This window comes from Diplotaxodon limnothrissa, linkage group LG7 (assembly GCF_057381915.1).
Source record: "Diplotaxodon limnothrissa isolate DT_005_m linkage group LG7, D_limnothrissa_male_GT1.1, whole genome shotgun sequence".
Classification (NCBI taxonomy): Eukaryota; Metazoa; Chordata; class Actinopteri; order Cichliformes; family Cichlidae; genus Diplotaxodon; species Diplotaxodon limnothrissa.
Window position 1 is genome coordinate 61339135 of NC_140602.1, and position 14912 is coordinate 61354046.

A 14912-nucleotide genomic window follows, 5' to 3' on the forward strand; every position below is an offset into this window, starting at 1 on the left:
CCCCAGATCGAGGGAGATTATCAGTGGTCTTGTATGTCTTCCATTTTCTGATGATTGCTCCCACAGTTGATTTTTTCACACCAAGCTGCTTGCCTATTATAGATTCACTCTTCCCAGTCTGGTGCAGGTCTACAATACTTTTCCTGGTGTCCTTCGAAAGCTCTTTGGTCTTGGCCATGGCGGAGTTTGGAGTCTGACTGTTTGAGGCTGTGGACAGGTGTCTTTTATACAGATGATGGGTTCAAACAGGTGCCATTCATACAGGTAACGAGTGGGGGACAGAAAAGCGTCTTACAGAAGACGTTACAGGTCTGTGAGAGCCAGAGATTTTCCTTGTTTGAGGTGACCAAATACTTATTTTCCACCCTAATTTACGAATAAATTCTTTACAAATCCTACCATGTGGATTCATGGATTTTTTTTTCACATTCTGTCTCTCACAGTTGAAGTGTACCTCTGGTGCAAATTACTGACCTCTGTCATCATTTTAAGTGGGGGAACTTGCACAATCGGTGGCTGACTAAATACTTTTTTGCCCCACTGTATATGCAAAAAAAAATATTTCATAGTTCAGCAATACTGATCAATCTAATAAACTTAAACCTACACCATCCTCCCTATTCTGGTATTTTAAAGAGTACTTAGCGTAAATATTAAGCAACCTAACTAATAGGGTTCCAACTCCCAGCAACAACAAAAATAAATAAATAAAAAATAGGGAACCACCCCTCACGCTCCACCTCATGATGCTTAATCGACGTAATCAACCTTAATTTGATGCAGTGTGAAAAAAAATGCACAGAAATCAATTATTTTTCAAGAAATATTAAATAGATTCAACATCTTTCTTCAACAAAATTGCAGACTGCACAGATGGTACCTTCCCAAAGGAAAAAGTACTATAGCTTACTAGGGTATATATATTAGACTTAATAGTCACTATATACAGTAATTGACTTCTATTCCTTTTACATCAAATTAAAACTTTGGGTGTCAGATAATTATTTATTAAAAGCTAGACATTTTAAATGAGAATAAGAAAGAAAAGTATGTATTTGTGCCCCCTTTTCCCTGTTAATGCCCTATCGGCCCCCCTGGCTAAACTTTGCTAGATCCGCCCCTGCACAGTTACCAGCCATCAGCTACGTAGAAAAGGATCCTCGAGTAGAAAGTAATATTAAATAAATTCTAACAACAGCTTATCAAGCTTAAACGTGCTGCTGTTGTTCAGCCGCTGGTTTCCTCTTTCTGGTGCAAAGTGGGCCAAAAACAAACAAGAGAGACGGACTCGCGACAGAAAAGCCGATCAGCTGATCGTTAAGCAGTTTCATGATTGAAGTAGCAGCAAGAAGAGGCAGTCGCTTGTTAAGCTTAACGCAGGAATGCTTTACAGAGATGGACTTACACACTTGCTTTACTTCTCTCGGGGATAACTTTGTCGGAGATGAAATGCCGGGTTGCTAGCGAAGCTCCAAACCACCGACAGGTCCCGCATGCCACAGCCGCTCTATCACGTGATGCATACTGCTCCGACGTGCTAACGTTCTGAGGCGAGTTACAGCGTGTTGCAAGTTTTGTGAGGTGCTTTCGTGATATTTAATGGATCGGATTACATTTTTTATTTTTCTCCGATATCCGATCCAGTAATTTAGGTCAGTATCGGACCGATACCGATACGTAATATCGGATCGGTCCATCTCTAATAATTATACACTTTATGTGTAGACCTCGATTCAAGTCAATTCATTTTTATTTATATAGCAACAAATCACAACAACAGTCGCCTCAAGGAGCTTTACACTGCAGGGTAAAGACCCTACAATAATAGAGAGCTCCCGCAATCAGATGATGAGCAAGAACTCTGGTGACAGTGGAAAGGAAAAACTCCCTTTTAACAGGAAGAAACCCCAGCAGAACCAAGCTCGCGGAGAGGTATCTGCCATAACTAAATAGGGACGATGGGAGGAAGAGACACGCTATTGAAGAGAGCCAGAGATTAATAATAACTAATGACTAAATGCAGAGTGGTGTTTAAACACATAGCGAGTGAAAAAAAAATGAATGAAGAAGAAAAACTCCCAAAGCTAGCTATTCCAGTGTAACTAAGGAAGGATTCAAGGTCACTTGACTCAGAGCTAAGGCAAGTTTTAAGCCTAATTTAAAGCAGAGAGGGTGTCTGTCTCCCAAATCCAAACTGGGAGCTGGTTTCATAACAGAGGGGCCTGCCTCCCATTCGACTGTACATCTGAAAACGTTTTGTGTTTTTCTTGAAGGCAAGTCAAGTTTGTATTGCTTTTCAAGTGCCTTCATCATTTCAAATGTTAATAATTAAAGGCAACATTTTGGATTTGTCTCATTAGCTCTCTTGGCCAGAGTTTATTCAATAAGGAAAGAAACTGAAAATTTTAAATTAGTCTGAGTGATTCATAATTATAAGTCACAGCGCTGTAAAATATATGGCTGGTGTAGACTCATAACTTAGCAATGGACAAAATGAATACGGCATACATAAATTTAATTTTAGAAAAAATTTTTTTTCAAAACCGACGATGATGTTGGCGTCGGGATTTGAGTTGTGAAAGCGTCTGTGCTGAATGTAGAAGCCACGTCCGAAGTTCACTCTGATGCCTCTGTCTTTCTAAATGGAGGGAAAATAACTGCGCGTGTATATGTAAGCATGTAAAAACTGCAGATAGTAAGATTAATAGCAACAGTATTTTGTCTATATCCACCATTGTAGAAATTTATCTCATATAAACAACGTGGTGCACAGTGTGACGTCAAAAAAGACTCACACCTTTGACGTTGCATGACTAAATGTCCGTTTTCCTCATCCACACGTAAAAGCGAACACTGAGTTTTTGAAAATCTCCACCCTGGCAGGAGTTTTTAAAAATCTAAGTAACCCTTCAGTAACCCAAAATGGCGTTTACATGTGGATGAAAGGCAGAAAAAGCAGCGTTTTCAAAAATACCTGTGCACGTGTGGACGTAGCCATAGTCACTTGCATGACAACATTTGATCAAAGCACTTTCAATTTGGGTGAAACACTCAGTTTTTAGCCTGACCAGTGACAAACAAATCCATCAGAGATAAAGTAAGAACAGACTTTCAGAAAAATACAGAAGGGTTCAACACATTTCACTACAAAAAAAAGAGAAAAGCAAAAGATTAGAGAATGCCATAAAAATATCTCAAAAAAGGCAAACAGTGTCGTTTGGACAGATAAAACTAACCTGCAACAAAATTACACAGAGACAGAGTTTGGAGAAAGGTCACAATCTGATCCATACAACTTCACCTGTGAACACTGGGGGCACTGTTATGCACGGCATGCAGTGGTGCTGTGTCAGTGATTATTGATGATGTGACAGAAGATGGAAATAGCTCAAATTCAGCCACGCATGCAAAACTGAGTGAAAAGTGCCTCAGACTATAGGTGGAAACTAAGCCAAAACATACTGTGAAAATGAACAGGGACTTTTTCAAGGTCAGGAAGTGGAATATTCTGAAACAACCAAATCAGTCTCCTGCTTTCAACTCCATTGTGGATGTACTTCACCTAAAGAAGATAAAAGTAAAAAGTGGGCAGAAAGACCCAAAACAACATCTGAAGACAGATGCAGGTACGACCTTTACTGCCAGACCCTTCAGGCGATGTCTGACCAAGCATCAGGAGGTGGAAACGCACAGTCCCATGGAAACCCATGAAGTGACATTTAGGCTCCTGAAAATATAGGACTGTGTAACAAACACTTGTAACCAGCCATTCTGCTATTGAATAGCTGTTAATGGAGCTGCTGAAATACAAACTGATGATGCTCATAGTTGAACATGAGCACAAGTTTAATGTGCCTTTTTACACCACCAAGAAAATGAGCTATCATTTAGTTTGACGTTGAGCTCGTCGCCCACCATGTGTCTGACTGTTTGCTAGGTGCTGTTTTGGCCTGAAGCAAGGCGACCCAGCAGTGCTATAACAGACGTTCACAAATGAGGTTTTAGTTCAGAGCAAGAGCTCCGCAGATGATGCCCAGAACGTGACCAGTTTGTACCAAGTCAGTATGATCTAGCACAGAAAACTTCATTTTTCTGTTAAATTTTCAGCACAAATATTTCCAGGCCTGTGACTGCATCATGCTGTTCAGTGGCCTTTTCTGTTCCCAACATATCCCAGGACACACTCCGACAGATGACAGCTGCTTGGATTCACAAAGTGGAAGAACTGAAAAACAGACAGTTCGTGCTGTCACCTTTGTGAAAGTCTCAAATTGATTTTTCTTCTATGAAGAACTTGAACTGAAAAACTTTTTTTTAAATTTCTTTTTACTGTCATCCGTGTAAAACTATCCAACTACTTTTTATGCACTTGGTTACCTTGGTAAAAACAAGAGAAACAGAAAAGCTGAAGCAACAATAATTACACTTTTTTTTGCAGATAGATGCAAAAAAAAAGTTGTGTTGAATGCAGTTTACATAACTAAGAATAATAACACTAAACAGTGCCAGTAAAGTGGACTGTATCCTCACTGAAGAAGTGTATCGTGTACAAAGAATGATACAAAAGCTAATCCTTAAAGACAAAAACTTTTTGGATAAAACTCTTCAGAGATTACTAAATGTTTTTTTTCTTCTATCAAATGAGCAAAAAAAGAAAAAGAAAAAATATATAATATGCACTTTGATGGGCTTTAAACGTTCACTGTGAGCAAGCAAAAAAGAAACAAAGCTGAGATGAAATTCAGCAGATTTTTGCTTTTGGTGCAGACTCTCTTCATGAACTAAGATGCTCCACCGATTTACCAAAGACGGTTTTTAATCACAAGTTGTTACTAATGACATTAGTAAGTTTTCTCTTTTACACAAAGGTACAGAGTCACATTAATGAGTAGTAAGTGCCTGTGCTTACCTTCCATTTAGTGTTAAAGTGGCTGCAATCTTTTTAATTTACAGCTTGTTTTGTAAGTTTTCGATTTTTTGGATAAAGTTTGTTTTCCTTGACTGAATCACTGTATTATACATACACATCATATGCAACATCCACCAGATGCTGCTTTATTATCCAGCATCCAGCAGCACACTGAATATGTCACTGTCAATGATCTGTGTCATCTCTTCCCCATAGTGTGTACAAAAATATCTGCACTTGCATCAGGGTTAATGACCAAATATTCAAGAGTGAGTTCTTAAGAAGAATTTATACAACTCAATAAAAATAACCCCTTTTTGTCCTGCACAGAATCTTAATCAACAGTTTACCAGCTTGAAGCTTAACAGCGATGGCGTGATTGCAGGGATATTTAAGAAACTCCTGAGCAAAGGAGAAAAAACCTCCAGGCGATTTCACATTTCATTTTAGTTGAACCTTTTAGCTTAACAGACACACTTTTTCTCACACAAAGAAAAATAGATATATTGCAGATGATTTAGCTACTAGTAAAGTTACATTTACAGTCCTTGGGCATCCACATAATAACACATCTAATACACTAACAACTAGCTTTCAACTAGCTTAGAGCTTGAAAATGTTGAAAATGGTATCACGTTTTTTATTTAATGCTACAATATGATGAAAAGGGCATCAGTTTAAAATGTATACCATGAAGTATGAGCAGGAAAAAAAAATATCACTATCAACGATGCTTTAACATTACCTACTGTACAATCTGAGACTCCAAACAACAACAGTAGTTGATATCCACTGCTACAGTGCAACACGTCTATTAACATTTCTGTGGGTCGGGAGTACCAACACGTTACCCTGACTAATGCAAAAAGTAGCTGTAACACTGTGTGTATCATGCATGAGGAAGAATTTCTTGAGCCACAAGGTAAACAAACTTTGGCAGAATGACAAAGCTGTGTCAACACAAATCAGCGCTCTGTCTCATAGTCTGACTGCAGCTCTCCATATCTGTATGTATGTCTGTGGCATCCCATTGAAACACACAGATTTACTGACACCAAGGTAGCCATTAGCAGCACTCTTCTCACCTAACTGCAGCAGAGGGGGTACTAAATCTCAAAAACCTGTCATGGCAACAAACTCATATAGGCTTAATTTTTGTTTTATGTTCAAGTCTGAGCCAAAATGGGCCATGCCACACAAAACTGGAGCACTGTTTATGACATCAGCCACATGCTGTGACAGTGAACATTTTTCATACTGTGTGACCAGTTAAGGAGACAAGTCAAGCTACTCCTAACAGCAGAGTCCCCCGTCACAGACTAATATTATGTGATCGCCACGCAACATTTAGTTAAACCCCAGCAGATCATTCTCTCTTACACTGATAACAAAATAAATCAGTAATGGCTTTGACATCTTCACAATTGTCTGTCAGATTTAACCAAATTGAAGATATTAGAAACTAATTCAAATTTTCAAGTCAATAAATCAACAAAACATTTGAGCTGAGACAACACTCTCACTGCAACAGCTTCTTAAAGATGACGAACATCTGTAAACAACTGTAGAGGGTACTGTAATTTTACTGTATGTCATTAAAATGACATAAAGACCTTGAGGTAACAGTGTTGAACTTCGACTAACACTGATAATTTCTAAATATATCAAATAACCCATACACTGAATTATTTTTTATTTTGTAAACCCAGGTCATCTTGTACCCTTTTCAGCTTCACGTACTCTTTGTTAATGCTCCTGCCTTTTCTGAAATATCCTTTCATCTTCACATACACCTCCCCTGTGGCTTTTCATATTTACCAAACTGTCTTTAATCTTTCATATTCTAGAGTTTTATTTTGCTTTGGGGTATTTCTTGTGCATGCCCTCCTGACAGTTTTTTTGATAGTATTAGGCATTGTTTGGATTTCATGTCTTTCTTTCGCCTGTCACTTGCTGCCATGTTTGCTTCATGGGCCGCATTCCTGCTCTGTACATTAAAACAGAGATTACTGACTTTTATCTTGTCATCTGTCAGATCCCCGCCTTTGAGTCAGCTTGAGCTCGTGTATAATATGGTTGTCTCCCTCCTTTGAGGGTTTCCTCTCACCTGAGCCTCCACTTATCAGTTTTTTCACTCTTCCCTGTGAATATTTGTGATGACACTGTTATGACTACTTTAATCAAATATATATGTTTATATAATCTGTATTTTCTTTCACAAGAATCATTAACAGGTTAATAATCCAATTAAAAGAGCTGTGAAAAAAGTAAATGAAAGACAATGTACAGTTTATTTGTGAATTAGTGCACTAATAATTGCCTTACGTTAGATTACAAGGACTTCACTACCCATAATGCTCTTATAAGTTATCTAGCAATGTAAAGATATTACTTTCTAAACACAAGAAACTAGTTAAGCCTGTGAAATATGTGTATTTCTGGTTTACATTGACTAGAGAAAATGTCTCGTTTCAAGCGTAGGGTCTCTTCTTGTTTTGGAGCCACTGTGAGATAGCAGTAATTCCCTTTGCAGTATCAAGAAAATTACCCGAAAAATAGCGGCAGGGCTCACTCAAACAGACAATGATTACGATTCTGCAGTTCAGATACTCCAAAGTAGATTTAGAAAGAAGGTTCTCATTGGAAATGCGCATGTGTCAAAGCTAGTGAATCTCACTCATCCAGTGTTGGTGCACTGAGGCAGTTACAGTGGGGCAAAAAAGTATTTAGTCAGCCACCGATTGTGCAAGTTCCCCCACCTAAAATGATGACAGAGGTCAGTAATTTGCACCAGAGGTACACTTCAACTGTGAGAGACAGAATGTGAAAAAAATAATCCATGAATCCACATGGTAGGATTTGTAAAGAATTTATTCGTAAATCAGGGTGGAAAATAAGTATTTGGTCAATAACAAAAATACAACTCAATACTTTGTAACATAACCTTTGTTGGCAATAACAGAGGTCAAACGTTTACTATAGGTCTTTACCAGGTTTGCACACACAGTAGCTGGTATTTTGGCCCATTCCTCCATGCAGATCTTCGAGAGCAGTGATGTTTTGGGGCTGTCGCCGAGCAACACGGACTTTCAACTCCCACCACAGATTTTCTATGGGGTTGAGGTCTGGAGACTGGCTAGGCCACTCCAGGACTTTCAAATGCTTCTTACGGAGCCACTCCTTTGTTGCCCGGGCGGTGTGTTTTGGATCATTGTCATGTTGGAAGACCCAGCCTCGTTTCATCTTCAAAGTTCTCACTGATGGAAGGAGGTTTTGGCTCAAAATCTCACGATACATGGCCCCATTCATTCTGTCCTTAACACGGATCAGTCGTCCTGTCCCCTTGGCAGAAAAACAGCCCCATAGCATGATGTTTCCACCCCCATGCTTCACAGTAGGTATGGTGTTCTTGGGATGCAACTCAGTATTCTTCTTCCTCCAAACACGACGAGTTGAGTTTATACCAAAAAGTTCTACTTTGGTTTCATCTGACCACATGACATTCTCCCAATCCTCTGCTGTATCATCCATGTGCTCTCTGGCAAACTTCAGACGGGCCTGGACATGCACTGGCTTCAGCAGCGGAACACGTCTGGCACTGCGGGATTTGATTCCCTGCCGTTGTAGTGTGTTACTGATGGTGACCTTTGTTACTTTGGTCCCAGCTCTCTGCAGGTCATTCACCAGGTCCCCCCGTGTGGTTCTGGGATCTTTGCTCACCGTTCTCATGATCATTTTGACCCCACGGGATGAGATCTTGCGTGGAGCCCCAGATCGAGGGAGATTATCAGTGGTCTTGTATGTCTTCCATTTTCTGATGATTGCTCCCACAGTTGATTTTTTCACACCAAGCTGCTTGCCTATTGTAGATTCACTCTTCCCAGTCTGGTGCAGGTCTACAATACTTTTCCTGGTGTCCTTCGAAAGCTCTTTGGTCTTGGCCATGGCGGAGTTTGGAGTCTGACTGTTTGAGGCTGTGGACAGGTGTCTTTTATACAGATGATGAGTTCAAACAGGTGCCATTCATATAGGTAACGAGTGGGGGACAGAAAAGCTTCTCACAGAAGACGTTACAGGTCTGTGAGAGCCAGAGATTTTCCTTGTTTGAGGTGACCAAATACTTATTTTCCACCCTAATTTACGAATAAATTCTTTACAAATCCTACCATGTGGATTCATGGATTTTTTTTTCACATTCTGTCTCTCACAGTTGAAGTGTACCTCTGGTGCAAATTACTGACCTCTGTCATCATTTTAGGTGGGGGAACTTGCACAATCGGTGGCTGACTAAATACTTTTTTGCCCCACTGTATATGATGAATGCAAAATTCAAATTGGGAGCCTAGAGTCAATGGGACTGGTATTGGATACCTGTTAAAGATGCTACTAGAGGACATGACTCTTGGTTGTAGCTGTCAGAATTGAGCAGAAGACAAATGGAAGGTGGTGGATGTTCTTCAGGACTATCAGAGTGAATAGAGAACTTGGCAAATGATGACCTTGTACAATCAGACAAAGAGCCTCTCTGCTCACAAGCCATGCAGGAAATCATCGTCCTCCAGTGACATGAAACTAAAGAAACCATGAATGGCACCCATCCATGCACTGAAATCACATTTGTAGAAGATGAAGAAGCTAGGCAGGCACTTTGTATGATTTGGAAATATACTGCAAGGCAAAGGACGAGTCATTTGTAACATGTGGAGGCTGGCATCACATATCTATTTGTGAGGAAAAATGAGGCACATCCATGTACGGAGTCTAAACAGACAATGTCATTTTGCCAGTACTTTTCCATCAGAAAAGATGAAGCCTGACAATGAGAACACTCTGTTGTTGCATTCTGCCAAAGCGTGGGGGGTAAGGAACACGTGTAGGATGATAGTCTGTTTCTCGCTTTATGGAGGAAGTCAGAAGAGCTTTGATTGTGACAATGCAGCGATGGTGCTGGAACGACCAATCATAAGACAAGGGACATTTAACCTCTGCACATTTGGCTCTGTAACATGTGAAGCTCAGCTTGGAAACCATCTGGCATAAACTGCAATATACCGAAATAGAAACAGCTGCAACCTCTCAAGTGTGCACTTGCATTAAAGGTTCACCGCGATTTCACACAGAGGGAGGTGAAGAAGTCTAATATTTGCACACTTCCCTGGCGATACAAAACCTAACTTTTTGTGGCAGCTGCTCACATTGCTAGTGACAGATAATTAAGGTCAGATACATACAGACTGGTGTCATTAGATTATAACCTTGCACGGGCAGTTTGGGACACTGTAATAATTTCCATCATGAATTCTGAAAATTTAGGTCACTGAGAATCACAAATGAAAAGTCTGGGAGTGAACGAATGAACGAAGCTGCTCTGACAACAAAACAACTCTGGGCAACTACCGCACTGGCAAGAAATGGTTAAAAAGGTTTGAAAAGAAAATCAAAAAAGATATCAATGAAGTGATGGAGGACAACTCGACAAAAGGGATGGTGAGGATGTGCAAAGGAATAATAAATCACTATTAAACATTCAAGCGTAATACCTGAAAAAGGATAAATTAGTCCCGGAATTTAGGAAGTCCCTGTCTAAAGGAGTGCTTCTGCACATATCAGCATCATAACTGGATTGGGATGCTGGGAGATTTCTGTGGTTTATGGCACTGTTAACAGGAGCTGTATGTGCTCAGAATGACCAGGGCAGTGCCCAGCAGAAGGAAGGACATTTAACAATACCCAGTGGTGATAAAGACCATCAGAACCTCACTTTATGTGAATGACTTTATGCAAGTTTGCAGGAGGTGTCAGTGGCTCACTCAGTGACAGCAACATGAACACAGAGTCTGCTGCAGGCATGGCCCGCCTGTTTAAGTGAATAACAGGCTCTCTAGACCTGATAGTGAAGCAGTAGATCTCTAAAATTCACATCACTTCACTGGCAAGGCAGACATTTCACACATTTGTTTCAAGGTAGATGTTTTGCTTTTAGATTTAAGGCAAAGGTTGGACAACAGAAAGTGGCACCACTTCCACTGTTGTTGATTTCGGAGGATTATGCAAAATCATCGGGGCGTATTATGCCAGAGATCCAGCTTCCTTTCAGCTGGATCTCTGGCATAATACGCCAGAATAACGTCAATGAACCACAAGAGTTCAGTGTTCAGACATTACATAAAGTTTTGTTAGCAGTCCAAGAGTCAATTGTATTTCAGGGTCCATTCACTAAAGAAAATGCCTGACTTTTAAGTACATGTCTCAACGAATAAATTCCAAAGTAATTAGACTAAAGTACAAAAATCATATTGAAAAAAATGTGAGGTGTCACTTTTTGGAAAAGCAATTTGTTTGAAGAGTACAAAGTGTCAAAGTAAGGGTACAGTGTTGCGCTAACTACCAGCTGGTGAAGGATGACACAGAGAGAAAGACCAACAGAGTAAAAGAGAGAGAAAAAAGGAACTTTTAGTGCTCTTGCACATCCTCATATAGAAAATCACCAGACAGTCAAGTGCTGAGTGGACTAACACACTCTTATCCTTAAATTTTAACACCTTGTGGGATATGCTGAAAAAAAAATAAACTCCCCATGTTCTCTCTTTTGTTCCTTAGCCATCGCTTTCTTTATTCGCCGTCTTCCTCCCCTGCTTTTAGTTCAGCTCTTGACTCCTCAAAAACCCGTTCCCTCATTTCCATGAGAATTTCTCTGCGCTGCCCTTTCCGCTACGGGGAAGCTGCATCAGACCTGTGCAGGTGGCTGATTTAGGTGTTTTACAATGGAGCATAAATTACATAAGGATAAGTGTGTGTGCAGTAAAATTGATGAGTAACAGTTAGAGTTTGATTTCTGCTCAGTCAGAACGCTGTAACCTTGCTAAAAGGATGGGATGTGAAGCTAATTACATGAAGGATGGCCTCCAATCATGCAATCTTCAGCGTGTGCTTTAGTGTGTGTGTGTGTTTGCAGTTGTCACCTGAAGCAGTATTGATGGTCCTGACAGCCTCCCTGGTGCTGACTCTGTTATTAGGGGGATAGTCAGGGACAGTGTTTTCGTAGTGCTTCCCTGACATCCGTGGACTCACTTTGGCAGGTAGATGACTGAAAAATAGAGAGATGGAGAAGGATGGAGAGGAGGGAAGGGGGAAAAGAGAATTAGATAAAAAAGTGAGGAGGAGGAACGGAGAATAGAAGACAAAAAAACAATAAAATGCCTTGGATTTGGAGAATTGGCTTACGCACGAGTGATACAAAAGAGGAATGAAGGTGAGATAGAAGGTGATGAAAATGTGATGAAGGAGATGAAAATTGGTTTCTGTGTGTGCGTGCAAGAGTGACAGATGTTTTAACCAAAGACGATTTGTGCTTGAAACACTGCCTGGTTCCCATTACAGCCGCTGACAATCTGAGTTTTACACATAATACCGTGACACATGTGCACAGTCACGAACAAACACACATGTGCACATTCCCAATTTCACACATAACAGCCAGCGATCCCCTCATTGGCTCACCCTGATTGGCTGTGCTGCTCATCAATGGCATCCACGGCACTCTCCACAGAGCTCAGGAGAGACTGGATCTGATTGGCTGACTCCTTCAGCAGGAAACGGGTAACAAATTGCTCCACGTTGGTTCCCCTCTCATACACCTGGAGAGAAAAAAAAAGGATTGACAGCGTGTGTCATATATAATTTGAGTTGTTCTGTCAAAAGATGTAACATCAAAATGTCTGTGAAGTCAATGTTTTCTTCCCCTTTCATCATGTCCTTCACACATCACAGCGCAGCACTGCAGCCTTCCTGTCCGTTACTATCCTGAAGAGACTTTTCAGCTCAAATCTTATTTTGCTTCTTCCTTGCATTCATTTAATGGTTGATTTGCTTCTCGCAGTGGACAGACAGCAGATAGGGAGGCAAAAATAACAAGTAAAAACAGACTAGTGCACTGTATTTGGAGAACTTGACAGCTGGTAATGGATTATTGGATAATGAACGACTTGAGACGTCTATACAGACAGTTGATTATTTGACTTTGTGGATGTAGTGTGTTGCAGCTGCAGTGAAAAAGGAAAGGTTGGTGTCACTGAAACTTTGAGACAAGCGTTGTCTTTCACAAACGGCCACTACTGTGTGATGCTATTCTGCTGTGTGTGCTAATTACTGTAAATGATATATATAAATAAAGCTTTTACTTTTAGAATTTAAGAAGCACTTTTGCCTTAAAGGAAATGTTGAATTATGGAAATCTTGTAGCCCCATAGGGACACGAAAATGTGACTTCCTACTTCCTACTGTTTCAGTTCAGATTCAGCAGACAAAGACACGAAGCCGCTGAAACAATATTCTTCTTCTCTAGCAATACACAAAGGCATAGCAGCAAGAAAGGCGAGGGATCAATAAAGTCATCAGTTGTCAGCATCATTCACCGTTCTACTACAATACTGTTCCACCCGATTTACACCAGCCGCCTTAGATGAAGTGCATCAGTCTGTTGGTATTCAGCTTTCCCAGAGCTGTTTTAAATTGTGTCATGAGTGGCTATGAGTCCTTGAACGAATGCATATTTAAAATAAATGAGAATCCAATAATAAACGACAGACCTGTGAATGTGGAAAATTTGGAAAAGTTTTTAATTTTTTTTACCTCAAACATTTTCAAAGACAGAAGCTAAAAAAAGACAAGTGACATCCTAGTGAACGCATCAAAGCAGGCGTCCCTGAGCTGCTCCGCTGATAGTGTGAACACAGCAAACTGGCAGAGGAGTTGAGTGTTTCAGATAAGACTGGCACTCCTGCTTTAACTCTGATGACCTTGTCACAGCGACCACTTAATTATTTAACGGCGTGAAGGTGTGCTTTAAATAAATTTTAAAAAAGCCAGTCCATTCAAAATGAGTCGCAGCACATCTGTCAGTTCTGGATTTCAAGCTGTGTGTATGAGGCTGTACTTTACAGTTTACTGCAAGTTACAGTTTGCATTTAAAGACTTTAAGGTAGTGTTTTGGTTTTTCTTTGTTCTCTTTCTCTCTCAAAAAATTAATCTAAATTCTAAAAGATTGACATGAATAGTTCATTTTCGCTCCAAGTTGGGAACATTGGCATGTCAGTATAAGAAATTGAAGAGTTATTTCCAAGGCTAGTGGTTACAGTATATATGTAAACATGTATGTAAAATAAAGCGAAACTAATAAGAGTATGTTTCTAAAATTTTAACCCTCATTATTTCTACTGTACCAATATTTGACCATATGATTAAGTAATTTAGGTCCTGGTAACCCATCGAGGGCAAACTGTGGCTCTTACCACTTGCTGGTTGGGAGTTTTGTTCCCAATTGCCCTGAAGATCCTAAATTGGACCAGTAGAAGAAAATGCATGGAAGTGTTTTTATTTATGCATATTTGAAACTGTTTTAGTCAGAATATAGAAGGAGAAATACACAGCTGCAGCTCTAACATATTTTATAGCAAAAATAAAGCCCAATAAATCATAAACATAGTAGTACTAGGCAGTCTATTTGATGAATGTGCCATGTCTGGTAAACTTAAAAGTAGAAAAATGAAAAGAAAAAAGCATCAGGCTGCATTTTAAGAATAGATAAAATCTGGTAGTGGTGGTACTGGATCTCCAGGGAGGAAAGCATCAAAAAAATATCCATCCATCCATCCTCTGGAGTCTGGAGCCTATCCCAGCTACCGTAAGGGGGTGGGGTACACCCCGGACAGGTCGCTAGCCTGTTGCAGGGCCAACACGCAGAGATAGACAACTATTCACACTCACATTTACACATATGGACAATTAACTTAACTGCATGTCTTTGGTGGGAGGAATCTGATGTACCCGGAGATAACTGTTAAGGTTCAAAATATTGGGGATGGAGACAAGAGAAAAAACCACAATAACAACACTGGTCCGGCCGGGTTGAGTCAAACGATGATTTAATGATCACACACGTGGGAGATGGACACTGATGCAGACAGCCTCAAAATCTCAAAATGGTGGAGCATTGCTCAAACTT

General features: G+C 40.1%; 1 protein-coding gene across 1 annotated transcript in view; it reads right to left on the reverse strand.

The window, feature by feature from the left end:
• The window catches only part of necab2 (N-terminal EF-hand calcium binding protein 2), a 154804-nt gene that overhangs the window by 70339 nt on the left and 69553 nt on the right, over nt 1-14912 (reverse strand). The window contains exons 6-7 of the mRNA XM_085358600.1: nt 12410-12546; nt 11872-11996 (exon numbers count right to left, since the gene is read on the reverse strand). Of these exons, the coding sequence (XP_085214726.1) occupies nt 11872-11996; nt 12410-12546 (262 nt within the window). The remainder of the gene's footprint in view (nt 1-11871; nt 11997-12409; nt 12547-14912) is intronic.